Genomic DNA, 27,263 nt, shown 5'->3' with positions numbered 1-27,263 from the left:
TTTTCGTATCGGATTACGCCGAGCAACGAAAATTCGCGAACGTCGCCGGAAATCCGTCGCAATCGGATAACGGCTGCCGCGTCGCACGTTGGCGCGTCGACGTTTTCCATTCGCGACGCGGCCGCGGCGCACCTACGCGCCCCATTAATTTAATTATGGTGTAATTTGTGAAACACCGACAGCACCACCTCCTCCCGTTTCATCACTTCTGACGCAGTTTTCGTTTGAAGTGATAAAATCGCGGAAAGCAATCGATACTCCGCCCGCTTTTATAAAAATATAAGATGGAATAAGAATAAATTAGGGTAGGGGAAAGGTGGGATAGTTGATCAGCGGGGATACACGATATTTAATTAATATATTGGCAATTTGTGCCTGCTGTCGCGCTATCGTGGTAATGTTCAGATGATATCTAAGTGAAATGTCTTTTAAGAATGCATTTATGTTGTTTTATGTCACAGAGTTTAATTCTTCGGTTTTTTTCAGTAATTCTTTCTAGTTATAGTTTACTTTTTTTATGATATTCCTTTTATTTCACGTTTTTGACGAGGATAATAAATATTTTTTAGAACGTTAATGTGTTATTTACTCTTAAAGTTCACTGATCAAGTCTCCCTAACCTTTTGATCGAGTCTCCCCTTCAGTGGGGGATACTTGTGCATAACGTCACTGCCAGAAAATGTTGAAATTCAGTCATTAAAATTAGTCCTCAGCTCTCAAATTTGTACAAGTATATTGATTACCCTCTAAGAATCACAACTTACATAATTAAATACAAGCAAAGCAAACTATTATTATTATTTTAATAAAACAGCAAAACTGTGATCAACTCTCCCAGCTTTCCCCTACTACACAACGCCAGAAACAATTTCAAGCTTCTCTCGTGAGAAATCAATAGAAATTTAAACAAATCAGACGTTAGTAAAGTGGCGTCTCTGCCACGGCATGTAGTAGAGATGCCACACCCATGTGGTGAGATGCCACGTGCGTTATATATTCACTATAATTTCTATTCCTTCTCTGAAAGTTACCCTGCACTCGAATCGTGGACGTAAAATCGTCGATGCTTCGTGTCCACGAAGGGAGATTTAATTCTCGTGGGGACTCAAGGATTCAAACGACGCTCGGAATCGCATCCAGGCGACTCGGAGCGCTCCTCGGGTTTCGCCTTCGATCGTTCCCAGCCAGGTAACCGATTGCGTCACGACGCTTGAAATACGTTCAGCCGATTACGTGGAAGTCGAGTGGAATCCATCCCTAGCCGGAAGACAAAGAAGACTGCTCGTCTCTCGGCCTGATCTCTGAAAACCCGAGACCCGTGCTCAAGCCCCGCCGTATGTGGGCCGACTTCGAACCACTCGCGACCCAGTAAAACTGTCTCCCTCGCGGGGGTATTAATAAACCATAAGGTGTAATAAAGCTAAAATGTAATACGCCGGTGCTTCGCTCCTCCCCCCGGGGGAGGGGGAGGAGGGGATCCTTTGAAATGTTAAAGAATTCCACCGTGGATATAGAAATTTCGGACGGGCGGGAATAAAAACGCTTCCACCGTCAACAATCGTTATCGATCACGCCTGTGCGGAATGCAGAGGGGAGCTGAGCGCGGGAATTGTGATTGATAGGGGTAGAGAAAGTTGCTCCCGCGGCGTTGATCGTCGAATTAATCCAAGTTTCCATCGGTACTATTCGGTAGGGACTATTATACCGCGCGGAGCAGCCCCTCCCGCGATGGAACGCTAAGCGTGCCCCCTGTTTTCACTTGGTCGGGATTTAATCACGATTGTGGCCGAAGTTTTTTCGAAGCCGAAGCCAGAGGCCCGCGGCGCACGTGCCGCGCGAACTAGCGCAACATTCAGCGGCAGAAGTTTCGGCATTAGTTTGGCCGACTTCACATTATGTACCGTACATAGGGTAACAAGTTCGCGAGCGAGGCAGCTTAGGCAGCCAACAGTTCTCGAAGAAATTGGAAGAATAAAGTCTGCGTAGAGTTGCGGACGGGAAAGTCTACCCTTTTCATTTTCATTCACTCTCTCCTCTACGATCAACTACTTCGTTCCTCTCCTTTTCCCTTTTTTCTTTTCGCGAATCGAGTTTCCTCTTGTCCCGCGATCGAGCCCCGGATAAATCGCTGCGGAAACCCACGGACCGTCGCGCGGCGTTCCTCGAGCGCACTGCGCTTTGTAATTAAATAAGAAAAAAATGCCGGGCAACTTCGCTCGAAGTCCCTCGGCCTCGAGCAGGTTGCAACCTTAGCAAATTACGGTAGAATCTCAGCTGTCGCCGGGAAACGATGACGAAAATCCGAAGACAACTATCGAGCCAGTCTGTTATACGCGCGGTGCACAGTAGTTAGGGACTACAACTTTCGCTTGCAGTTGCAATTTCAATTGCTCGTTACGCGGCGATCATCCCTCCCATTCGTCAACAAAGCGCAATGAACAAAGTTCCCGTGGAAGTATCAATGTCGCGTACGTCGCGGTCCTTTGGTAGCACACGCTGGCAACCACGAAGTGGCTATTAGGTATTCGCTCAGCAGCTTTAATGCCGAACATTCCTTGAAATGACAAGTGACGTTCCTCCTGAAGCAGAGAAACGAAATACGGGGCAAGAGGGACGGGGCTACAATGAACTCCTGCAACTGAATGTTGGAAACTAACTTTCCAACCCGTTTTCAAGGTCCCGCCGAAAGCCTTCATTTTCACACGGCGTTTAACGTATCAACGAAGCTTCTATCGATCGAGCATCACACTTCTGGCAAGCTAAACGGATCTCCCCGCGCCCTGGACACGGTGGCGAATTTAAGGGGGTTCCGGTCTAAAACTGTCAAAAATTCATTTCTTTTTTATTTCATTTTTGGAGATTTCAGCTGCTTTTTTTTTGAAGATGAGGCCCTTCTGACAAGGGAAGATCCCGAAGCCGAAAATTCAAAAAATTCTGAAACTTTATGAAAATGTAGGGGATTTCCTCCTGATTACAACGCAATTTTTGTTTGCTGCCCAAATTCACTCGAGGGGAGTGAAATTAACCCCCGAAAATTCGGCTATTTTCCGATTTTGTTATAACTCGCGAAATGTAAGAGATAGAAGAAAAGTTTCAAGACAAAAGTTACTTCTTTTAATTAGATCTATCATTTGGTAAAACAAATATTTTACAGTTCACGAGTTATAACAGAAAATCAGAAAATAACCGGATCTTCAGGGGTCAATTACAACCCCCTTAGAGTGAATTTGGGCAGCAAATAAAAATTGCGCTGTAATCAGGGGGAAATTCCCTACATATTCATGAAGTTTCAAAATTTGTTGAATTTCCGTGTTCGGGATGTTTCCCTGTAAGCCGGGGGGCCCAAGCAGCAAATCCGTCATTGCCTGGCCACCTTCGAGCATCCAATCCACGTTGAATTAACCGATCGGATCGATCGAATTGATCCTCGCGCAGGACGACGAAGCACGATGAACGCGCGGTACCTAACTGCGGAACTGTCTAGTGGAAAGATGGATACAGAAATACCAACCTTCGCGGACCAGAGAATCGAACATGCGGCATATTACGTATTACGAGCAATGTTGCAGCGCGGACACTGCACAAGGGACGCACTGCGTGTCCGCCTGTGAAAGTCGATTCCATAATACAGTCCCATCCAGAGAGAAAGAGCAGAGAGCCGCAGCTGTCGGCTTTGCCCGCTGTCTCGGCGTCCTGTGATTACGCTTCAACGGTTTCGGTGCTTCCGATGATTCGAGTCGTTGCGCCGAAACGAAACCCTATCGCTAAATATCGCTGGAATTCCTGGCCGCGCGTGTATCATCATGATGAGCGAAATTTTGCGCCAGCGTTTCGGACTGGCGCGATCGATAATGCGGTATTCGAGTAATTCCTGCGAGTTATTCAAGTTTGATCCATGGCTCGAGGAGGTCGCGGCGCAAGCGTTCCGCGGGGTACGTTTCGGTGACGCTCTGCGTACGGTAGAGTGAACGAAGAGCGCGAGGGCTGAACCTATCGACTGACGTTGCGAATGCCCATCCACTGCGCGGAGAGAATCGGCGATTGTGTTATTCCCGAAGCGGTGATGTCCAACGACGATATGAAAACCGACTCCCATGGTCCGAGTCGCGAGGTGCTCGGAACATAATTGCGTACTCCTCTGCCATCTATTTCTTGCGTCGCCGAGCGAAGGCTCGCAGGGCACGCAGTAGCCACCGAAACATTCCAAGCGTCTCGCGCGAGACAGGTCCAAGGCGCATCCAGAGGCAGAAGAAACGGCGCAATTGGAGCGACGGTAAACAGGATACGGAGAAGTGGTAATAGCTACCCTATCTGGAGCAACCTCCAGAAAGCGATGCAGCGTGAGGCCATGCGGCGGCGGCGTCGATCGACCCTCGGCGGCGGTTTCCTATCCCCGCGCACGGGAATCACGCACTGCGAGGCCGGGGGGGTGAGCAGGGAGGAGCGGAGTATAACTCAGGCTTATCCGTCCAGCTGATACTTTCAGGCCGGTATCTCGACTTTCGTTGCGACAGATCGATACCAGAAACCGGGGTGGGGCATTGTCGTTGCCCCCCCAACCGCTGCCGTGTCCCAACCTCCCCCGGTTGCTGACGACCGCGATGAGGGTCCTGCCGCTGGGACACGTAGATCGCTCGTCCTCGAACCTCGCTCCGCGCTCTCCTTCTCCTCCCTCTCTGCGAGCTCTCTCTCTCTCTCTCTCTCTCTCTGTGTGTGTGTCTGTTCCTGTGTGTACCAGCGGATACCCAGTGTGTGCGCGACCGGAGGGTTTCAGCGTGCAACGCGCGAACAAAAACAAGCCGACGGTTCGGCAAACTCGATCGGGGTGGGGCTGTTGGGTTTAAGGCTTCTAAACGGCGTTTTGAGCACGTCCACCCGGACGAACGTACGAGGCCAACGTTTCCCTTCGCCGCATACGATATCTGCCTTTGCTATCGCCGTGAAATTCGAGGCCGCACCGCGATCGATACACCTCCATGTCCCCGTCCACCGGATACCACCGAAACGATTCTTAACGCGCCCTGATATGGGAATTCAATTAGCGCCACGACCCAGGCCCGCCTCTAGGTGCTTCTAATGCAAATCTTTAGGCAAATCGGGTCGGCAGAAACGACTGTTTCGCGAAGAGGACTCTCTGACGTCCATGCGATCATCCCAGGGTTTGCTGTCGGATTCTTATAGGGTGTTTAGATGCAGACTGGCTCGGCGAGGGGCTCTCCGCGTAGAAATAATAGGACCGGGTCGCTGAATCGGGAAAATGGCGGTGCACGGGGTCAACGTGGCACTGTGAAATGCAGCTAATAATTATGCGCGATTAGGCCGGACGTTGCGAGACGATACTGCACTCGTTCGAGCGTGGCTATTGAGCCACCTACTTCGGAGCTGCATATAAGGCGATGCGTCCGAGTCGCGTTGTACAGCGGTTAGGAGGAAGTTCGAAAGGGGAGGTGTAACGAGAATGCCAGGGTTTAGCGAGCGGGAGCTTTACAGTCGTTCGACGCCGTGTAGAGCCGAGGGAGGCTTGCGCGTGATGCCGGTGTTATACACGTGTAAAGAAATGATTTCCAAGCGTCCCCGCTGATCGCCGCTGCACAGCGCGACGCTGACAAACAAGATCGATTACATCTGTTCGATCCCTGACGAGCGGCCACGTGTCACCCGTGAAACGCTACACCCAAGTGCAGCGGCGGCGCAGCGATGCACCGCGTGCACACATGTTCGGGGAGGGGGATTCCTACGAAAAAAAAATTGTCCAAATAGAATCCCAAGCGAGTCTACTTCCGCCCCGAAATTTTTGTCGAGAATTCCATTGAAATAACAGGCCACGTACCGCGCGGGGGCAAACTCGATATTTGTATGGACGATACGTGTCTCGATACTGCATTCGATACGGTGCATTCCGGTTGAACGCGGGGCAAGAAGATTTCTAACACACTCCGGAGCGTCGATGGAAAAATTCAATTAAACAAACTGGCGCACCGAGCGCGTGTAGCCGGTTGTCGAAAAAAAAAGAAGAGAAGAAAATAGAAAATACCGTCGGCACCGCGAGGTTTGGAGTCGGTTAACAGTTCAGTCGAGGGACTCGCTTTTATACGGTCGCTTCCTGTTTATACCCTTCGCGCTTAGTTGAATAAGTGCAGGAAAAGAATCGTCGTTTCGGAGAAATTACGAGGTGAATGTTTGCCGCTGGACATAGGGATGCTGGGGTGAAGATATTCCCGTCGGCTTATCGTTTATCAGAAGCTCGGAAAGGATCGTACAAGTATAAGCGACAGGAAATACTGTCTATTTAAGGGGCTGCCTCCTCCGTTCCGTTCTAAGTAGTAAATCAATAGCAGCGAAGGAAACTCTACCGCCAGACGCGATTGGTACGTATCCAGGAATCGGAAGAGAATCCGCCAGCGGTATCTGCTCGCGAGCTCGAAAAGCCTATCGAGGATCGGTGCATCATCCAGCGACGTCGGTGCTCGCACCATCCATTCCGCTGCGGCGGATGCAATTATCCGACGCGCGGCTGGATCACGCGACCATCTTGGCGTGCAAAAACGCGAAATTGTCGCACCACGCTGCGCGATGGCGACGGTGACTTTACGCCGTTGAAATTGCCGCGACCGATGCGACGTGCAACTGCAACCTCGTCACGGAGCCTCCCATCGACCGAGCGATTGTTATCGCGGCGGCGTCTCTTCCTGCTCCCCCCGCCGCGTACACGTCGTCGGTGTGCATCGAGAAACGAGCGTCGCGACGGATTCGTCCCTTCGGCCCGGGCGCGCAGAAACGAGTAGCTGTGCGACCGCGATGGCTGGCGCGTCCAAGACTGCAGGCGAGCAATGCTAATCGCCGCCGATGCACTGTCACCGTTCCCCGTCCAGATGCAGCCGGGTCAAGGAACCCCGGGACGCGTTTCCGCCGGTGCCGGTCCAGCGACGTGCTGGCTCTCCAGGTGCGCGGGCGACGAGGTCGTGAATAATCCCATCGCGAGATATCAGCGACGCGCTCGTTCTGTCAAACTGCCACTCGCGGCGAGGACGTGGAAAAACTATTTTCACGCTGCCTCCCGAGGGGATCGATACGGCGGCTCCTTCCTTCCTTTGCCCGCTCCGTTCGCTGTATTTTTAATACCTCCCCCCCCTCTCCCTCTCTCTTTAATTTGTCGCTGCCGCAACGACCACGCGACGACCGACAAGACCACCTCGCGTAGTATGGAGACGTGGAAATAATCGCGACTAACAAGGAACACTATTTTCAATTGATGATGGAATCGCGCAGATTTTTTTTATAGATGGAAAGTATATGTCATAAAGGTCAGAAAAATGTAGATTAAAGATGCTCCCAGCAGCTGGTCTGACCTTGAAAAATCAACAAAGGTCGAACAGTGAGGGAAAACTGAGGGAAAGAGAATGAGAAATCTGTGTGTTGAAATTTAAATATCTCTGTTATATGACAATACATTATAGTAAATGAATGATAATTCATTAATGATAGATAATAATTGCTTGCTTAGGCTGTCTCGTTGATCAAGGTATGAAAGAAACAGTGCTCGCTCGTTGCAGTGATTGTGAAATTTATTATTGCTTCAATCACTTTTTTGAACCTTCTTGTCGACAAGATTATCATAAATGTAATATTACCCACTGTTGTGATTTCATTAGTATTATCATTTATTATCATTTTTTCTAATTACTATCTATCATTAATCTATTGATTTACTATAATGTATTTTCATATAATAGAGATAATTAAATTTCAACACACGGATTTGTCACTCTCTTTCCCTCATTTCTCTTCTTTCCCCGGTTCCACCTTTGTCGATTTTTCGAGGTCAGACCAGCTTTTGGGAGCACCTTTAGTTTACATTTTTGTGACCTTTGTGACATATACTTTCGATCTATATAAAAAAATCTGCGCCACTCCATCATCAATTGAATAATGTTCCTTGTAAGTTACGATCCGACCGTCTCGATGTCTGCTAAAACGGTCGCGTCAGACGCTACCGGGTCCGAATCAGCTTCGCCAGGGACGGGCGGCAGCGGCGCGATTCGATAAACCGCGGCGGACAAAACACCGTTGAATTAACGGGCGACGCGTTAATAATACGAGTTCCTTAAATGCCGATGACGCGAGCGCGAGAAGTAAGAGATTCTGGAATAATTCTTCAAAACAGCAGATTCTGCATCTCTTAGATTATGGATGCAGGAATGCTCTGAAGTTTGACGGGCTTGACAAACGCTCCAGTTGGACGATCTCTCTCTCTCTCTCTCTCTCTCTCTCTCTCTCTTTCTCTCTCTCTCATCCCGCGGAGTAAACAGCCCAGACAGGATCGAAGCACTTCTTTGTATAATCACTGATTAAGCGTGGAGTATCGGAATCGTCGTAACAGCCGCGCGAGGAGCGCCGGTTCTGCTTCAGCCACTTCCAAAGCTGACACACTAGCTCGACACTTCCACAGTGTCAATGCACAAAACGTTCGCGACTCGGTCGTCGTGGCACGGCCGCTGAGTAAGCGGTTTAATTTTATTCGATTTGCGTAGCGAGTCCTCGCGACTCTCTCTCGATCTGCCTCGTCCATATTAGACGCGACTGTTGGGCGCCGTTAATGTCGCGGCGATTGCAGTCGAATTAACTATTCGGAGGCGGTAAAAACCGGCGTACGGCCGGCCGGGGCGATAAAGACGCGCCGCGGCCGTGATCGCGCCGCAAAGACGAGCTTTCAAAGCCTGCCCCGAGCTCGCGAACCATACGCGCCCGAGTAGCCAAGGAACGAAGAGATTGCGAGAGGGGAATCGAGTGGGTGAATAAGATAAAGCTAGAGGAAAGGGTGGGACGCCGGGAGATATAGGCAACGCGCGCGTGTTGGCGAGGTGCAGCTTCCTTGCAGCCACGTAGGGTGAACGATACAGTTATTGGCCAGGGTAGGGTAGACCGGGGGCGATCGTAACACGTTAAATATCTCAAAACATGTGGTAGGTATTAACACAAATTTTGGATATATGATGGAGAATGACATTTCGAATACACACATCCATATATCCTAGCAGTATAGATACACAATAGGCATGCATAGTGAAGAAAATAACTTTTCGATACGCTAAAGTAACTTTTCCCTTACTGATTTAAAATTGTAATATAAATACTCCCTTTTCTCTATTTTTTAATATTTAATCTGGCCATTTTTAAAGTAATACTGATCGTTACTTATCACTTTTAAGTGTCTCGTTAATAAAAATTTATAATGTAAGTTCAAAACCCGGGGTCAAGGACGGTTGTAACACTTTCTCCGCTTCTTATTTTTTATTAATAACCGGAATATTACTTGACATACAGCGAAACTGTTGTGGCTCAAATAATGCAAAGAGAAGAAGAAGAAGAAGAAGAAGAAAAGAAAGAACAGGTGAGAGAGAAATCTAAGAATAAAAAAAAAGCGAATGGGAAGCCAATGAGACCGCGGCAAAGTGCACGGCATACGTCGTGAAGGGAGCACATGAAACTCACCCTGCCCTAGGACAATATGTCTTTGATTTTGATATGGTGACAGATGGATATAATAAAAATGATTTTACAGTAAAAAATATGCCATTTCCTTTTATATTCAGTAAGTGGTCAACAACTGTACCTAGACCGGTCAACAACTGTGCCACGACCAGTCAATACCCATACTTTTGAGTTATGTTTCTTTATAAGAGCATAACATCGAAACTACTGATTTCTTCAAAGTTTCTTCGCTGTTAGATTCATCTTCGATACTTTTCCTTTCGCCTGGTATAACAAAATTTCATTTACAAAATTCAAGTTACATATTCCATAGCGTTTACTTAAACTAAAGCTCTTAGGTGGTCAACTACTGTATCGTTTACCCTACGCATGTAATCTTTCGAAGGTGGGTTTAACGATCAGCTTACGTCTTCTGCAATTCGTCAGAGCCGCGACGAGACGCTTGAGCCTGGATTGCAGCTGGAGTGGTTTCTAATTAAGCGGAATAATAGGTGACGAAGAGGTGTGAAATAGATCCAGGCTCTGCGACGGGACTCGAAGTAGGTTTCACCTGTGAAAGCCCGAAGTTTACTTACCCCTTCGCTCTTTTCATTATGCCCCTCCCGATACGCGTGCGCGCGAGTATCTCTGCTCGCGGGATTAACGCGATTCGAATCGGTCGGTTCTCCGCCGAGGACTCTTTATACGAGCCGCTTTGCGAACTGGCAACCGGTACGCTAGGCTAACTGCTGGCCGCGAAACGAGCGCGAAAGAGACGCAGAAGGAAACGGATGGAGACGGAGAGCGAGCAGGGCCGTGCTCGAGCACCTTTAGTACCACGAGCCTGGCGATTTCCAGGGGGGAATGCACTCGTTCGACCAGCGACCAGCCGCGATATATCGGGGCGGTTCTTTTTTCCACCGAGGCCGCTCGATTCCTCCGCGAGCGCGATACGTTCGCTCAAGAGACCGCGCCGTGGATCTTGCGCACTTTGCATGCTTCTTATGCGCGAGCCATCGGCAGCTCCAACGTCGACGAGAGATAACGCGCTCTCTGTGAATCTCAACTAACAAATCGTCGATTCTTCCACGATGGCTTAACACGAAGTAACCCGACAATGACCACTGTAATCGTCGCGTCTAATACGCGTTGCGATATTCCCCGACCGGCAGATAAGATGCCAAGTCTCGGTGCTATTGATTCGAATCTCCAGCGATCGAGTAAGGCTGAAGGAAGGACGACTCATCTGGTCCGCGACGCTCTCGAAGACGCCAGCCGCGAAGAACCAGTTCAACTGGCTACCAGGGCGCCGCTATGAACGCTGCTTTAGCCGCGCACGTCTGCAGGCGCGTGCACGGAGCAGCGCCGATATCTCTGGGCCTGCGAGCCAAGCCCAGCGTCCAAGGTGCGTCACGCTCGGAAATATGCGTGCCTTCCGCCTCACCCTTGGGTGCTGCAGTTGCACCGCGGCCAATTCCAACTGCACACACGCTCCCGAGCGGCTACCAGATCGCTGCTGGCCCTCGAATTAGGTGCGCGAAGGGGAGAGGAGCGGGCAGCCTCGCTGGGACCGCAGCGGACGCGAATGCAGATGACCATTCGCGGCATTGGAACCGATACACGCTCTTATCGGGGCTTAGATACGCGCTCCTATCTTTCCTCTAGTCGCCTTATCGCGTTTTAACGCCTTGTAAGCTGGAACGAACACCTGTGACGTGCAACGAACGAGAGATTGTCCGTGTATGCAGCAACGAAACCGATCGATTCCACTGCGGGGCCTAGGGTTCTGTGCCCCTACGCGCGCAACGCGCGGAGTAGAATATAATTGAGATCCAATTTCGAGGCAGGTTGGTCCTGCAGACCGATGGTCCTCCTTGGAGCGCCTGAAAATTCCCTTCGCGTCTGCTGACACACGCGCGAGGTCGCACGGTCTATGATTCGGCGTCGAATCTTTCGACGATCGATCCGGCGATCGAGCTGCGCTCGAGTCTGCCAGCGAGTTTTCCCTCGGACCAGTAATCGAACATGACCGTCAACTAGAATAGAACACGGGTGCTGTACATGCAGGCACGATGTATCTCGCACTACGCGAAAGAGAGTATTACGTGCCTCGGCGATAACGCAACGTGCATGTGACACGTAGCAGGTACGTACCGCATTGACCGTGCGTTAATCCCTATTCTTAGCCGATGTCCATGCTGATTTCCGAGATTCTGGGACAGAGCAAGTATGTACCCGTGAAATTGAGGGAGCTGTGTATCTTTGAGAACGGACACACTCCGCACACAGCGACTGGCAAATCAATTCCTCGGCGACTATCAACAGCCACGGTCAGCCTTGCTTCTCCCACTAATCTTAAAGGAACCAGAGGGCAATGCGAAACCAAGAAGATGACACGGCAGGAAAACAGTGACTCCCAGCAGTTACCCATTCCCCGGAGCGAATTGTGACGAAACTAAACTCCGCGTTCGCAGCCAGACGCTCGCAGCGGCACGGGTCCATCGAGGAAGAAAAATGGAGCCCGGCACCAGCCGCCAGATCATCGCTCGTCTATCCCACCTCTCGCAATTTTTCCGCGTAGAGCGCCTGGCCGTCGCGCGCTAGATGCCTGGCGACGAGCACGCCGGAATAAACGTTACCCAATGGAGCCTGATCGATCTTTTCTCTCGCGTCCTCTTTCCGCTCCCGTTCCTCGGCCCCGACCACCCCCGGCCCGCCCTCCCGCCATCCCTGTAATTCGTATTCCACGGCAGTTGTATCCCGGGATCGCCTGCAGGCTCCGGGCTCCGGCTCCAGCGAGCACGGCTGGCTGCCTCTGTATTTGCCGGCACGTCGGATAGTTAGTCGATGATGTCGGACGACTAATGCGTGCCGGAGGAAGAGTATCGACGTGTCTCTGCGCCGCGAGCCCCTTTGCACGCGGTCCCGGCCCCCCTTCTAGCAATTTTAGAACGGCGGTTGCCGTGTCGCCTGGGCTGCGCGCCGCTCGCATCTGTATCGGGAGATCGACGCCGAGCACCGCGGGGCCAACGGGGCGAGAGACGGAGGCTTTGTTCCAGCGGCGTCGTTCGCGAGACGGCTTTCGCGATACACCCCCGTTGCACCAGGGAGATCATACAGATTCGAGAGTAGAGGGGGGCAGGCAGAACTGTCGCATCGGTGTTCCAAGAGGCACGAGTCAAAATCTACTCCTCGATAATTGATCCACCCCAGGATTTTCCTATTTGGCTAAATTTCCTCCCCCAACTGTTGGTCCTCACCCCGAGGGTCGCCACGGTTATTTTTCGTTGACGATTCCTAGCATTTATTTATTACGCTAAAGAAGATAATTAAATATCTTAATATATAAAGCAGAAAGTGTTTGTGTGTGTTCTGTCGCCTGAAAATTTTTTTAAGGTAAACTCTGGGTTAGGTCTGGGTTAGGGAACTCTGGGGTTACGAAATGCTTAATGTGTAATTCAGATAAATGTGGCTATTTTCACAGAAATATATATAGAAGTATTTTCTTTTATAAAATCAGAATCGCAATTTCGGACGAAGCCGAGTAGTAAAGCTAAATAGTATTATATATCTTTATGTATACCCTACTAATATATAAGAGTGAAACGCTGTCTATTTATTGTCCTTCTTTCACGCCCACACGACTGAACGGATTTCAATGAAGTTTTCAATATACAAGTCTTAGATTAGATTCTAGGCTATTTATAAAGAACGTGGGGAACATCATAAATAATTCCCGAGTGAAACCGGGTAACGGATCAGATAGTTTAATGTATGTATTAAGATAATTAAATATTGTTAAGTTAGAATTATATACTGACAGACATATTTTTAACCCTCAATTGTCACACCTCCTTTTTCGAACGCAGTTGTCACACTGGTTCAATTTGACCCAGCCAATTTTCAATCAATTGTTATTTAAAAACTGTTTGTTAAATTCAGTCGCAATAATTCTGAGATAAAGCTTGAACATTGTAGAATTTTTTCCCCTTCGTTGAAGGTTGACATTTAAAGTATCATCAGGCTTATAAAATTTTCGAAGGAATAAGAGTTCCGACAAAAAGTTTGTTTGCTTAAAAAATCATAACTTTTTTAATTTTTAACATTTTCAGCGAACAATTTATAGTTATACTCTTGAGATATGCTGCTTTGATAAAAAAAATAGTCCTGTATCAGAGCTTTCAAAAAAGGTATTTACTTTGCATACTGAATAGTGGCTGCATACCTCATTTGGGTTGAAAAACACGTGCATTTGTACAGAAAAAACACATTATTATTCCAAGAATACAGAATTTTATTTTAGCAACAACAAAGTATGTTAAATTAAAAACATGTCTATTGCAGACCGCCACAGTGATTGCATAAATAAGTACGGTGCCGGTCGCACATCGAGCGCAAGCATTTGGGAAACTGCATTTGTCCCGTAATACAATAACAACTGTATCCCGATTGTCGCTTCAGTAAAAGGAAAAACAATTGGTATGAAAATAAAAAATGTCTGTATCTGATTTGGAGTAAGAACGACGCCGTTGGCAACACAAGGATTAATTTGACCCTACCTCAAATTTCGACGGCTTTCATAAACGCACTGACGCTTCCACTCGGTCGGGAAGTATCTCTACTTGTAGAGGATACATGAAAATACTACTACATGCCGCCAGTAGCATAATTCTTAATGATGCCTCAAAGTTATTGGATCGCAAAGTCGAACTCCGGGTCAATTTGACCCAGCGTGACAACCGAGGGTTAATTTGTTTTCTTTACATTATTAAATTTACCGTAACTTGCATGGGGGGAGGTGCGCAGGTTATTTGAATATGATAAAAGAGGGTCGCGACTGAGAAAAGCTTGGGAAACACTAGGTTTCGCTAGGAAAGCGCTCCTTCTGTCGAATTCTGTTTCTGTTTCCCTTCGGGATGAACATGTTGCGCGGGGTAATCGATACGTGTTCGATGAATGGTAGTTGCGAAAAGTGCCTGTTTCCCACGTTCTCGGTGCCGCGCGCGGATTGATCGGTAGAGCGCGGATGGCAGATAACCGAGCGGCCGCAGAAGCGAATGTCTCGCCGATTCGGCGACCGTGGACAGAGATGAGGGACGCGGGCACAGCCGTTTTCAGCGACCGCTAATCGATACCCGCGCGGCCCGAAGATGCGAAAGAGATACCGGAAAGCACGGCTCCAGCAGGCAGGTGCGAGGACGACGAATTAATTAATGGGACGGGCGGACGTAATTAAGCTTAATTAGTTCGACCGTCGCTGGCTGCTGTGTGTATACAATGCCAAAGTATCGGTGCAACGCTGAAAGGCACCATTACCGCCCGGCATATCGATGGACCGCGACCAATTTCGCATCTTGACGAGGCGCGGATGGAATCGAACGCGGAGTATGAAAGCTGACGGCCCTTGCGTCTACCGAAACTACAGAGACATTTATAAAAGACGGCAGACCATCGACAGGACCGTCGAGGATAGCCATAAAGGTAGGTTCTCGTATACGCGACTGGACGCAGAGTCCAAAAATTCCAAGTCGATTATGTCGAAAACGAAGCGCGATATCAAAAAATTGTATTCCTTTATCTCGACTGATTTACTTGTTACAGGTCGAAAAGAAGCAGCAACTTTTTTTTGTATCGCGCTTCATTTTCGAGAAAATCGACTTTGAATTTTGTCACGCTGGTTCCAGACGCGTATAAGAAAACGCACCTTAAGGGGACTTGGCAGTCAGAAACTCGATTTTTGTTGTTGCAGTTTTTTAAAGTACCGCCCTTCCCGAGAAAAATGCCGTTTGGTTTATGTTAAACTTCGCGAAATTAAGGATTTTACAGACGAAAAGGTCGAGCGCGTCTAGATAGACTAATTCCTCTTTCGAAACTTTAAACGCGTTTTTCTCGGAATCATATTTCCCGTTCGTTTTGCAGTGATTGCGAGGAAACGGATGTACAAGTCGATTTAAAAAAAAATTCAGCATATCTGAATCATGTCTAGTTACGACCTGAACCTACGCGTAAGTCTGTGAACACTTGTGTTTTGAAAAAAAAAAAATAAAATAGCTCTTTTCCCTGGCGAAAAATCAAGTTCCTTTACAATTTGCCGTTTTACAGCCGCCAATTTTATAATTTTGATATTTTTTTCTTTTTCAATAGGTTCTTCTGCCTTGAACCTATTGAAAAAGAAAAAAATATCAGAATTATAAAAAATGGCGGCTGTAAAACGACATTTTTTTTTTAAAAGGGCAAAGTATCAATTTCAGAAGATATTTCACAATTCAATTTCTTACGGCCAGAATCACTGCAAAATTCCAGCGGCTCCAGAAAAAAAACACCTATGTATCAGGGCAACTGTAGCGCTGACATACATATCTATATACTATTCAAATAATTTTTTTACTGTTTATAGTATTACCAAACATTACCCAAAAGTACTAGTCACAATTTGTATTCATCTCCTTCTAATTAATTCGCAAAGAAATACTTGATTTTAATAATAATAATAATACATTTATTTTACGGGACAAGCGCATTACAACAAGTACGTGCAGTACAGTAATTCGCACAGACAATATAGGAACTAACACCGTGTTCGAATCAGCAAAAAAACAAGTGAAAATATATATATTTTCGAGCGATCTGACCGCCTAGTCCCCTTAAGGTTCCCACTGTCTTCTAGGAATCGGTGGCTGCGTCTTTAACGGGAAGGCAGAGCATAATGATCGCAAAAGGACAACGCGTGGAATCGGGCGTGCACGGGATCGGCCGAGCAACTTCTTTCCACTCGGATCGTTTTCGGCATGTGTTGTCGAGCGCGAAGAGGCAGAGGCCAGGCGATCGACGCTTTGAAAATTCTCAGGCGGTCCTGGTCTCGCGCGGCTGACCGAGGTAAACCGCTTCGCTCTTCCCAAAATAATTCCTGTCGGTCTCTCGCTCGCTAAAATGCCTATGTTTCCTCCCTTACGTAATACGATCTCGCGCCTCGAACAATCGATGGCCAGGAGAGGTAGCGGCGTTTCGAGCATCCTATCGGAAATCGGGAACAGGCAAGGGACTCGGGGGCGATCGCGGTAAATCCGGATCCACCAGAAACCGGCCAGGGGGTCCGACCGTTTCCAGTTCGTCAATCATTCAACGGAGGGGGATCTGTAACGAGCGGCGAAATAAAACCTCTTAATGGGCCCTGGATGTACGAGGACGCCGCGATATCGTCGTTCTAATTCGGAATTTCCAGTCGATCGGGGGACCATCAAATGCCATTCAACCGGCATTCTATTTCTATCGGCTGGACAGATAGATATTCCGTTGCGTCGAGCCGCGAATACAATAGACAACCGTCGACGGGGAATAGAGATGCCTTAAATAAGTTAGAAGGGTTCGCTAACGGCGATCGATAGTCCGTGGTAGCTTCACGGGAGCAGCGTCGACAGACCCGTTTTCGTTCCCCGAAAATAATCGCTGCGGTCCTCCGCAAGTTGCTCCTGGAGGGAGCGAAAGGGACCGCGCGCAGAGCTGAGCTACGTAGGCACACGAATCCACGAGTCCCGCTGCAACGACACGACGACGTTCGTCCAGGAAATTTAGCGACAGTCGAGGAGGGGGAGGGTAAAAGATTTGGCAGAGGCTGGGCCAGCCTCGTCCCAGATATCGAGCCGGCGAGATCGATAGCGACGAGGGTTTTTCGTTGCCAAAACTTCTGCGCTCGCTAGAAAGTGGCCAGCGACCTAAGATTCCGCGAACGTGCGAAGGAGAAGTCGTACAACATGCTCGGTAGAAACTCGTCGTTGCTTGCTTACTCACCATGAAGGAAGATCACATGCTTTTCTTGATTATCCACGGGTGGGCACAGCAGACATCCTTGCGATTCGCGAACAGGACCCTGCACAGAGGATACGGGACGAGCGATTAGTAAAAGCGTCTCTCGTCGGTCTGCGTCGAAGTTAGTGGCGCGGATCGCTGGAGGAAAGCAGCGCTCGTCTAAGTCGCAGGCTCCGGCGCGGGTAGGTGGACATCATCGTTACGAAGAAAGCCACGGGGACGATAATCGGCAGGGACCAACGATACCATTACGCTCGTACCCCCAGGAAGATATTAGCACGCGAAACGCGGCGGCGTGCCACCGCGCGGTTTCGTTTTGAATAGTAATTGCCGGCGGAGCAGCGAGTCTTTTGCAGCGCGCAGGGGCAGCAACGCAACCGGGAGGAAGTCGATGAAACCGTGATATCCTCTGCACACAATACGAGGGCCCATGGAACGTCCAGCCCGTAATTACAAAGTCGCCGCGGCGTATCATTACGCGCTCGGCGGGTCTACCCGGCCGCGTAATAAATTACAATATATTACAACAAAGTATTACATTGCGAGCGGCGGAGGAGCGGGGGCCTCGCGAGCCGGGGGATATATCGGTGACTCCGCGAGCCGCCCTATTGATCTTATCGGAGCCGCGCTCGGAAGCCGGTCTTGGCTAAAAACGTACGTTTATCGATCTTCCTGAGTGGCAATTTGCATGCTCGACGGCTGTTCTCCTCGTGGCTCCGCGCGCGCCCATCATCGGATCATCATCGGCCAAGACACCGCGCACCACCGTCGGCCGTGTCCCGCGGACGCGACCAGTTTTTACTGGCGGGATCCGCGCCGCGTCCGATCGTGGCACGGTTTTCTCTAACTACGCGCGTTACTCCCGGTCGGCCATTACACGCGCGCATTCCCGACGTCGCCCGGCGTCTTCCAACGCGGAAGTCTCTCTCCTCGTTCAGCAGCTAGGTACTCGCCAGCTACGATATCCTGGATGATGTTCGCCGCGGAATGCGTGAGCGTTCAACGATCGATAGACGGCTCGCGCGGCTATTCTAGTCGCGAGATGCCTGATTAAGAGGCTGGATGCTTCCGTCCATCCGTGGTGACTGATATCCTTCTCTTATCATGCTTCTTCGAGTGTTCATTTGGAGTTGACGATAGCTTCTGGGCACCGAATGAGAAACTTAAGAGGAAGAACATCCTTTTACTGTTCAAGCACCAAATCTAAGTTTGGTGCTCGCGATCCGGTGAATCGGATCGTCAGCGTTGCCAACTCCTACTCGGACCACGTGAATTTTTTCGGTGGATCAATGCAAACGTTCGAAAGCAATCTGCGCAGAATTGTCATGGATTAAGTAAGGTGCATTACTTAATTTTTTTTTTCTTTACGGCTTGATGTATTGCTTTTATTGTTTTTCTTTTATTTTCCTCTTTCCTTTCTTGTGCGTATGCCACTGTTTTCTTTATTGTGCAAATTGGGCTTGTCCCGTAATAAATAAGTATATATATATATATTTATTTAATTTCGACCTTGCGGTCCAGAAATGTGACTTGGTTTACAATTCCTCTTAACCTCACCCCTACACATCTCCCACTCACTCACACTCATCCACCCCACTCTACAATTCACTTACCCTATTCGCCTCTATATATTCATCGCAATCTCTCCCCTATACCATCCGCTTTTCTATTAAAACTAGTCAGTCTCCTACTATTCTATTCTATTGCACGCAATTATTCTTTGGTGCCATTTTGCTCTCTCCCCTCCTTATCTTTTCTTTCCTCCTTCCTTCTGTATCCCTTAACCATTCCACCACCTTCTCTACCCTTCTCTCTCCTGAAGTATTTTTTCCACACTTATGTTTACTCTTTCCACACCTCTGCAATCCTCCGCCAGATGTTTCAACGACCCTATATCTCTTTCGCGTAAAATACACCTTCTATCCTCCTCTTTCATCCAATAAATAAGTAAATAAATAAATAAATCGTATAAATGATCGTTCTCGTCCGATCCAACGCGACTCCGCGCGAAAATGCGCGAATTCCTGCCCGTCGAGCAGCTTTTCCGCGAAGCAACGCGATCGGATTTCAGCGGGCAGCACTCCGTGGGAACATCGATGCGCGTGTATTTCACGGGGAGACAGAAGACGCGCCAATCGGTACACGCGACTAATATTACGCGCGTAGAAAGTCTCTTTCCGCGTGCCCGGGGCCGATGAATTGGTAATTAAACCGAAAACCGTCGCGACCTCGTAGTTCGCCCTGCCTGCGGAGAGCCACTCGTCCAGCTTCTCTCTCGTTCCCTTCGTAACCTTTCTCCACGTAACTTAGAAAGTAGCCTCGATACACCTCGCGCAACCACCGCTGCAGCTCGCGTTGGCTCGTAACGGATGCGCGACCGAGGCTCGCGGATCGTTCTGCAATCTGTTTACATGCAGGATCGCGGAGACGCGGCACCGCGCGAGTGGATCCTGACTCTTAGCAGGGCTCCGGAAATTAAACCTTCGCTGCTCTGCATCGAGAGCGCAGTGTTGCTGAAACCTCGGCTCCCATAGAGCAACGCCAAACAAGAAACACCCACAGCGTGCAGAGAGAGGCTCGGAACCACCTACTCGTTACCAACACAGCGAATCGGGGAGTCAAGGCTACGAATACGTGGAACCACGAAGTGACTCTGCGGAGAAGTCGACGCACATACTGTCCGAGATCGTCGGGACAGCGATGTCGATCGAAATTATCTGGCAGTTTCTCCCCTCGCGGTTTCTGTCTCCCGCGGACCACCTCGGCGAGATGCGGCCGACTAAATTCGTTACGCCAACGGCATGGCGAGCCGCGTCTGTTCCTCTTTCGAGCGGCTCCTGGTTGGGTAGAAAGTCGACAGGAGGCTATATGAAAACTGTCGGGACGCGGAGGAAAGATCGTTATATGGAAAGGATCGCGAGGCGACAGCTGCCCGGAGGCTTTGCCAGCAAGCCTCTCTCCCTCTCTCTCTCAAGCTCCCCGTCTCTCTCGGCGTGCCTCGATCGAACGCGCCGGAGAGAGAGAGAGAGAGAGAGAGAGAGGTCGGCCCACGCTGGATCACTGACGTCATGCCCCTTTAAAATCGAGACCACGACGACGATTCTGCGGCCCCATCGGGCGGCGATGGCTCGTTTTCCACGGGGACGTTCGCCGTGATACGCGTTACGCAATACCCCCGTTCTCACCGGTCGCGAAACGTACCCCAGGGGCGTCGAAATCGCGAGAACCAAGAGTAAGCCAGGCCGACCTCTCGATCGCGCGAGATGCTTTTTGAATAATTACGCGGTTGCGCAACGCGCTGGAAATATCGTTGTACAGCCAGGTTGGATGCGGCCGAGTAGAAGTCGCCCACGTAGTCGCCGGGGATCAATAAGTTCCTGAACTTCCACGAATAAATCATCGCTGCGGGACGATTGAAGCGTGGCTGGCACAGAAGCGTGCCGAGGATGCGTGGACTTTGCGCGGCGTCGATGCTTTCGCCGCTCCGAACACGATGGCGGGAGCAGCAATGAGATTCGAGTCAGCCTCACTGGCCGACTTCGTTACTGGCGTTTCCGAAGCGAGAGTCTCTGGACCCGTGGTAGGATTCTCCGGGGCACTGTTCGGCGATGGACCGGCCTCTATTGCCCCGCGAATTAGGAGACAAAGGTGCAATGAAGCGCGTCGAATCAGCAGCCAGAGACACCTCGTTGATCGATACAACGGTGGGCAGGAAAGTTAGTGTTTTATCCGTCGAGAGTTATTATTTCAGGCGGAGGTGCTCGAAATCGTCGCTGGAAATCTACAAAGAAAAGCCGGGGGCCGGAGGGGGGCGATTAAAGCGGCGGAGTCCCCATTTTCTTTTCTCTTCTCTGGCCGAGAATCGATTACCCGTCTGAAAGGCAGCATTCACTACGATCCGTCGTCGTCGTCGAGAGGTGATCACGAGGCGTGACGCGGCGGACCCGCCGAACCGAGTCGTCCTGTCTTCCTCCGCGAGAAGGAAAGAACGCCCGCGTGGAAAAAGGAGCCGAGATCCGTCGCTTCCGTCCGATCGTTCCTTTCCGATCGGCGGTCCGTTGCGGGGGGAGGCCTCGATGTTTGACAAAGAGCAGTCGAGAAGCAGTTAATAACCGTAAGAGAGAAAGCGGGGTGGGCTGGGATAGCCGACAGAGAATTCTCGCGCAATTCCGAGCGTGACTGTTCCTACTCCCTCGAGAGCCATAGCTTCCACTCTTTTGAACGTAGGACACTTGAGAAATTATTTCTCGTCCCTGTTTTTAATTATATGCGACGGCCGGCCCCGACGCTCTCGCCGGGAAACGAAGACGCAGGGCGCGTACCACGCGGTCGGCCCTCGAAATTGAACGAAACACGAACGAGATACAGAACACGGCAGGAACAACAGCGGAGAGCAAAATACTTTTTCGCGCGCAAGCGCCCCGCGGTGCTCTCGGGCGACCGGAGGGCGACAACAAAAACAACGGCGCGACCACCATCGATCCACATGGAATTACGATATCTCCATTACCGGTGCCTCTGAATTCTTTAACATCGCGCCCGTTTTATTAATACTCGCAATAAAACAGTCGAATGAACACAGTTCCGAAGGTAAATATTAATATGTAGATTCCGCGCGCGATGGGTATATATTCGATATTAAATAAATGTAAATTTACGGTGCCGCCCGGTCTATTTGTACAACTTATATAAATCTCTCCGCGCCGCCTCGTCCCGGCGATTTATGCGCGTGCACCTGTTGTCATCGAGTGTCGAATAAACAAATTAAACGTACGTAAATGCCCCGGCGCCGTTAACAATTACAGCGCGAGGCGCGACTGGTCGCGCTGGGGGAGAAAAAAAAACGCGCTTCGGCTAGCGCCGACTATAATTCACCGGGGAGAGTGGGGCGGGGGGTCTCGCATTATCCCCGTTTAATCCATAAACAACCGCCGTTTATACGAGTAAATTTCCGGTTTATCGGCGATCGTGGCTGCCGCTGACGCGAATGGAGCACTGCGTGCATCGCGGAGCAGCACTCGTGATCGGGAAATGCCGGAAAAGGGGATGCTTGTTCTTCGGGGAAGTAGGTCGAAATCGTAAAGCGTTAGGGGAGGCTGAGAACTCCGTCGGAGGGTTAAGGTCTGCGCACACGTATCAGTTCCGCGTCGGTATCGTTTCGACGTGCCAGTGATAAGAAGAAGAGGGGCGTAGGGGGGTCTCTTCTTCCGAGAAGCGTGTTTAGACCTTCACTCGTTCCCTATTGGGCGGCTCGGTCACGTTTAGACTCGGAGTTAATAGATATCTGGGCGGTTGACGTTTCCAGAGTCTCGGGCAACAGTTTTCGGGTCAGCGTGCCATTGTCTCGGGCTTCTCGGATTAACCGCGGTTGACAGTGGAGCATTCACCTAAGCCACGCGTCAATCAAAGACAGATAGCTCAGACCAGCAACGCGTACCTGGCCCGATAAATCTAGCTTGGCAGGGCTATCGGGATTCGGTCGGTCGTAACGCGTTTATTTACGACGCGCGATGTACCAGGTGATCGGACGGGCCAGACGTTTGTCATATCTGCTGGCGAAAGGAGCGAGGGGTAAAGATCGGGGGAAATTGTGTGCCGAAGAGTAACAACCCCTCCCCCGTGGATCGCACAGTGGGGCTAAACCATGCTTCGAGCGCGAAAGAAATATTATTATCTCTCTGGCAGGGTTATTGATTAAGTAACGAAACGTATTTGAATTATAGATGATACTGGGAGGACAAACAATACAATACCGTGATTTTGTTTATTTACAAGAAACAGGTTTAACTTTATTTTTATCTGAATTGCTATCTATAACTACAAGAATCATATTTTCTTGACATTCTATTGTTGTATAACTGTTTGGCAAGTCCAAGAAGTCGAGTATATCTGCAGGAATCGCTTCTTTTTCGCGAAGTAAAAAGTTTCGTAACTCCAGAAAATGCACAGATAGCCCACCTCTTTTTATACCAATAATTTCTTAAATATATGTGTTATTATATACGAAAAGCACGATGCGTGCAAACACGTGCTTTTTTCTACACTTCGATAAAGTTAGAATATCTGCTGACAGAAACTATGAGAATAACTTTAACAAATTTGACCGTGTGATGTGTAAAATATTAATACAAAAACATGTTAAATACCTGGAGGAACACAGGCCATCACAGAAAAATAGAAAAAAAAATGAAAAATGCTTGCAATTCACGACTGTACACCACTAAAGACTGAAGACGTTTGGTGAATACGCGTAGCCGAAGTCGAGGGCGTACGGTAATGTACCTGGTTCCCACGTGCTTCCCGATTTCTTAAAATGTTTTACGATTCCCAGTGCTCTCAAAAGTAATATACGAGGACCATCTTTTTCTGACTTTTTTCGCGTTCGAAGTATGGTTTAGCCCGCTGTGGATGGTCCGCGCGATATATGCTTGTCACTACTGAGTCGCGAGACATAGGTAACTAGAAGGCCACGTGGAGGTGACGTGCAGCGAGCAAGTGGGTTTTCCGAGCAGCGAGCTAAGCCGGCAAGATTCAAGATTCTTCTGAAAACAGAGATCCAACACGGATGGGACGCGTGAAAAAGCACCTCTACTCGCTTCTCCCAGAGGAGTGCCCCTGGTTTCGTATCGCGTCGCGATTTTCGTCGCACCTTGTATGCAGGAATGCCCAGAGGAACGTAGGTCGACGGTGGAACCGCGTAAAACGATTCCGTTAGCTCTCTCTCCTGCTGCCCCTCCAGCGAGCGCCGGAAAATGCGCAGGACAGACGAGAAAACGTGGGCGAGCCGTGCGAATGCACGCGCACCGGCGCGCAAATGTCGTCCCGATGACGCGCTGCTGTCACGGAAAGTCCAATTTAACCTCGATCGCCGTAGACCGACCCATGATCCCAGAGGGGGAGGCTTGCTACTGCTTCCAGAGATAAGGAAACTCTGCGTTGCGTGCGAGCCTCGAGACACTTCGGTTCCTTTTATCAGGCGTTAAGCCAGCTTGGTGCACGAGAACGATGCTCCTAAGAAATGGCACGCATTGGCCATGCGTGTTTGAAGGGTGAGGTGAAACAGCAGGGAATGTCACAAAACAGCTCTGTCGAGAAAATTAAACAAGTGTTTTGCTCCGGTGGAAAGTGGACACTACCGTCAAGGACCCAGTTCCTGATCACTTAAGAGTAACTACCGCGGGTTTTTAAACGTCTAAAGGGAAAACTTAACCAAATTTAAAAGATTTTTTGTTGTTTCAGTAAATCTATGGTCTATCTTTAATTGGGTATTAAAAAAAGTGCACACATAATAATAATTATTTTATAATTTAACTTTGAAAGTGAAAAATGCAAAGGCAGCAGTTTCTGATCACCTTCACGCGTTTTACTATGAGCTATCAAATTTTGCGTATAAATTTCAAAATACTTCAAAATTATTTAGCAATTTGTTAGAATAAATTTGTATCATAATGCGCTTATTATTTGGTTTATTTTCCTAAACTGATCAGGAATTGAGTTCTGATCAGGAACTGGGTCCTTGACAGTACGCGTTTTTAACGAGTGCCTAGACCAAAGCTTCGCCATTATCTTACGGGGACATTTGAACTCTATAACCCATTGTGATTCGACAGTTTTGGCGGTTGCCACCAACAAGGTATGCTATAAATCGCAGGATCGCGAAAAATATCATTCCTCGTTTTCAGCTTACCCTTCATTTAAGGCCGACAGCGTTCCAATGCGCCCCCCGTTAGGACGGGGTAGTCCACCGACCGAGTTCGTAACGAGCAGAACCGACCAACCACTCGGCCCGATAAAGAGACCGACGGGAATCGGCATTCGACCGATTGTTACGCGACCAAATCGACCAACAACCCGGCGCGTATGTACATATGTACCTGGCCGCCAGTACAGCTGATGTCAGCGCTAGAGTGACGTCAACGCGGGCGCAACCGTTCGTTATCTCGCCTACATCGATTCGCTGAAACGATCCGAGAGAACTCGCGGCGGCGAGGATTCTTGCGACACCGCCGTGGCGCGGGAAAAGCGGAACGGAGAGGTGAAAAAGAAAAAAAGAAAAGAAGAAGAAGGAGCGGGGATGAAGGGAACGGTTACGGGAAGGAGTGCACGCAACGCGTGCGACAGAATCGCCCAGATTTAAGTCCACGCGTTGCATAGGCGTTACGAGACGTCGTCGCGGAGTGCACCGCTGCACGACCACTTGCACCAGCAAGTTCCACGTAGGTACTCTCGGCGCACTTTCTCGCGGCTGCACGCCTCCCTGATCGTCCGCGGCGAATAATAATGGAAACGCTGGATTTGCATACAAATGCAGCGGGGCGGCTGGCGAAAAGTTCCTTCGATCGGCTCGATTAACCTACGACGTCGGATCGTTTAGCGGGGGCCTAGCTCTCGACACCCCCGAAGCGTGCTCTGGAAAGAATCCTCGATAGATCGGGGCGATCGATTTATCGCGCCCGGGGTGGAAAGCAACGCATTGTCCCGCGGAATTCCCGGCTAATTAATCTCGAGGAGTCGGCGCGGCCCCGGGCCGTCGTTTCCCTTGTGCAAGGAATCGTAAATACCGTGCACGGCCGGCATAAAACTGCGGCGCTGCGCGATTACCGTTGTAACTTTTCTTCCAGCGCAAAATGCAGATATTCGAGAGATTACACGGTAGACGGGCGAGCAAGCACGCTACCACCAAACGGGCTTTCCCGCTGTGGCGCAAGCTTCCGTTGGCGTTCGCCAGCGAGCGTGCGTGGTGGTAACGATGACAGTGAACGGGGCAACGCCGGGTCTCGCATGCGAAATCTCGCCCGGCGGTTTTCACGGGAATCGGATCGATTTCGCTGATGAACGTGCGCGCGGCCGCGTTGTCTCTTAACAAATTGCGAAACTATTCCCAGTATTAACGATCGTGGTAATTGGTTGCGTCACGACCGTAACGCGCTGCGTTGTTGGACAACGCGTGAAAACGTCCCTCCTCCTCTTCCTTCCAGCGAAGTCGCAGCAGGGGATATTACCGGGTCCTGCGTAAATCGGGAGCGACTTCGATCCTCGATGACAGGGTGAAATGCTTGTTACGCAACGCGTGGAGCGGGATCGTTTTCAACGAGAAATTCGATTTGGCTGTTGTTTGCGCGTGAATTTCAATGGCAGCCTGAAGACAGAGCAAATGCAGCTCCGAGTGTATTACAACCGGAGTACCGAAGAGCAGGGGAGGGGACCGGGGCTCGTTGACTAAGTTTGAACATTTCTAATTTTTTTTATAAATTAGATTGGTATTTCGTTGACTTGTTGCACACCAAAAGTTTACAAATTTCATTAGGTGTACAGGTTTAATATTTAAAATTGTTTTACTCGAGTCTAGATCGTAGTTTTTATTATAGGGCAAATCTGGGAGACGCGGTCGGGCCGGAGAGTAGGTCGAGTCGCTATATTTCAGACTCTATACGTAAAAACGCGTTAAAATGCAGACCAATTAATTGTTTAGAAGCCAATCAGTCGAATGAATAGCGTCACTTCGCTTCCTTCTGTATTTTATCCGGATTTATAGGCTATGAAAGGTAAATCGAGGTTACATTTAGCCTATTCTGTCACACAACGGTGTACAGAGTCGTATTTAAAATATACTTCTATGTTTATTTCCGTTTAATGTTTGGGATAATGAGATAGTAGAGATATCGAGGGACAATGCAGCCAAAGTATTTGGCCATATTAACTTTTCCTCTCAAAACTAACGAGAAGACCATCTATCTCTCGCTGCAGAAAGGAGAGATGGTTGAGTTATGATTTTTACATTATTTTTTTATATTTTTTATCATTATTTTATTATTATTTTTGTTTATTTATTCGTTCACTTTTGTGTTCATTTGCCTTGCTAATTGCCGGCAGGTAGTTCACTTTTTCTTTGATGTGTTCTTTACTTGTTTAGCGTAAACAAATTAAATATCAATGAATCTGTAGCTGTATTCATTCATAAATAATTTTGCTTTCATCTTTGTTGT

General features: G+C 49.2%; 1 protein-coding gene across 18 annotated transcripts in view; it reads right to left on the bottom strand.

Moving 5' to 3' along the window:
• Window positions 1-27,263, bottom strand: part of LOC143369254 (bromodomain adjacent to zinc finger domain protein 2B) — a 144,096-nt gene that overhangs the window by 61,513 nt on the left and 55,320 nt on the right. For all 18 annotated transcript variants that reach the window (XM_076812962.1, XM_076812957.1, XM_076812964.1 and 15 more), the window contains one exon: window positions 17,260-17,338. Coding sequence is in view for 16 of the 18 variants with exons in the window: in XM_076812957.1 (XP_076669072.1) it covers window positions 17,260-17,262 (3 nt within the window). In the remaining 2 variants the exon portion in view is untranslated. The remainder of the gene's footprint in view (window positions 1-17,259; window positions 17,339-27,263) is intronic.

Source organism: Andrena cerasifolii, chromosome 5 (assembly GCF_050908995.1).
Source record: "Andrena cerasifolii isolate SP2316 chromosome 5, iyAndCera1_principal, whole genome shotgun sequence".
NCBI classification, from domain to species: domain Eukaryota; kingdom Metazoa; phylum Arthropoda; class Insecta; order Hymenoptera; family Andrenidae; genus Andrena; species Andrena cerasifolii.
This window is presented reverse-complemented; position numbering and strand designations above follow the sequence as displayed.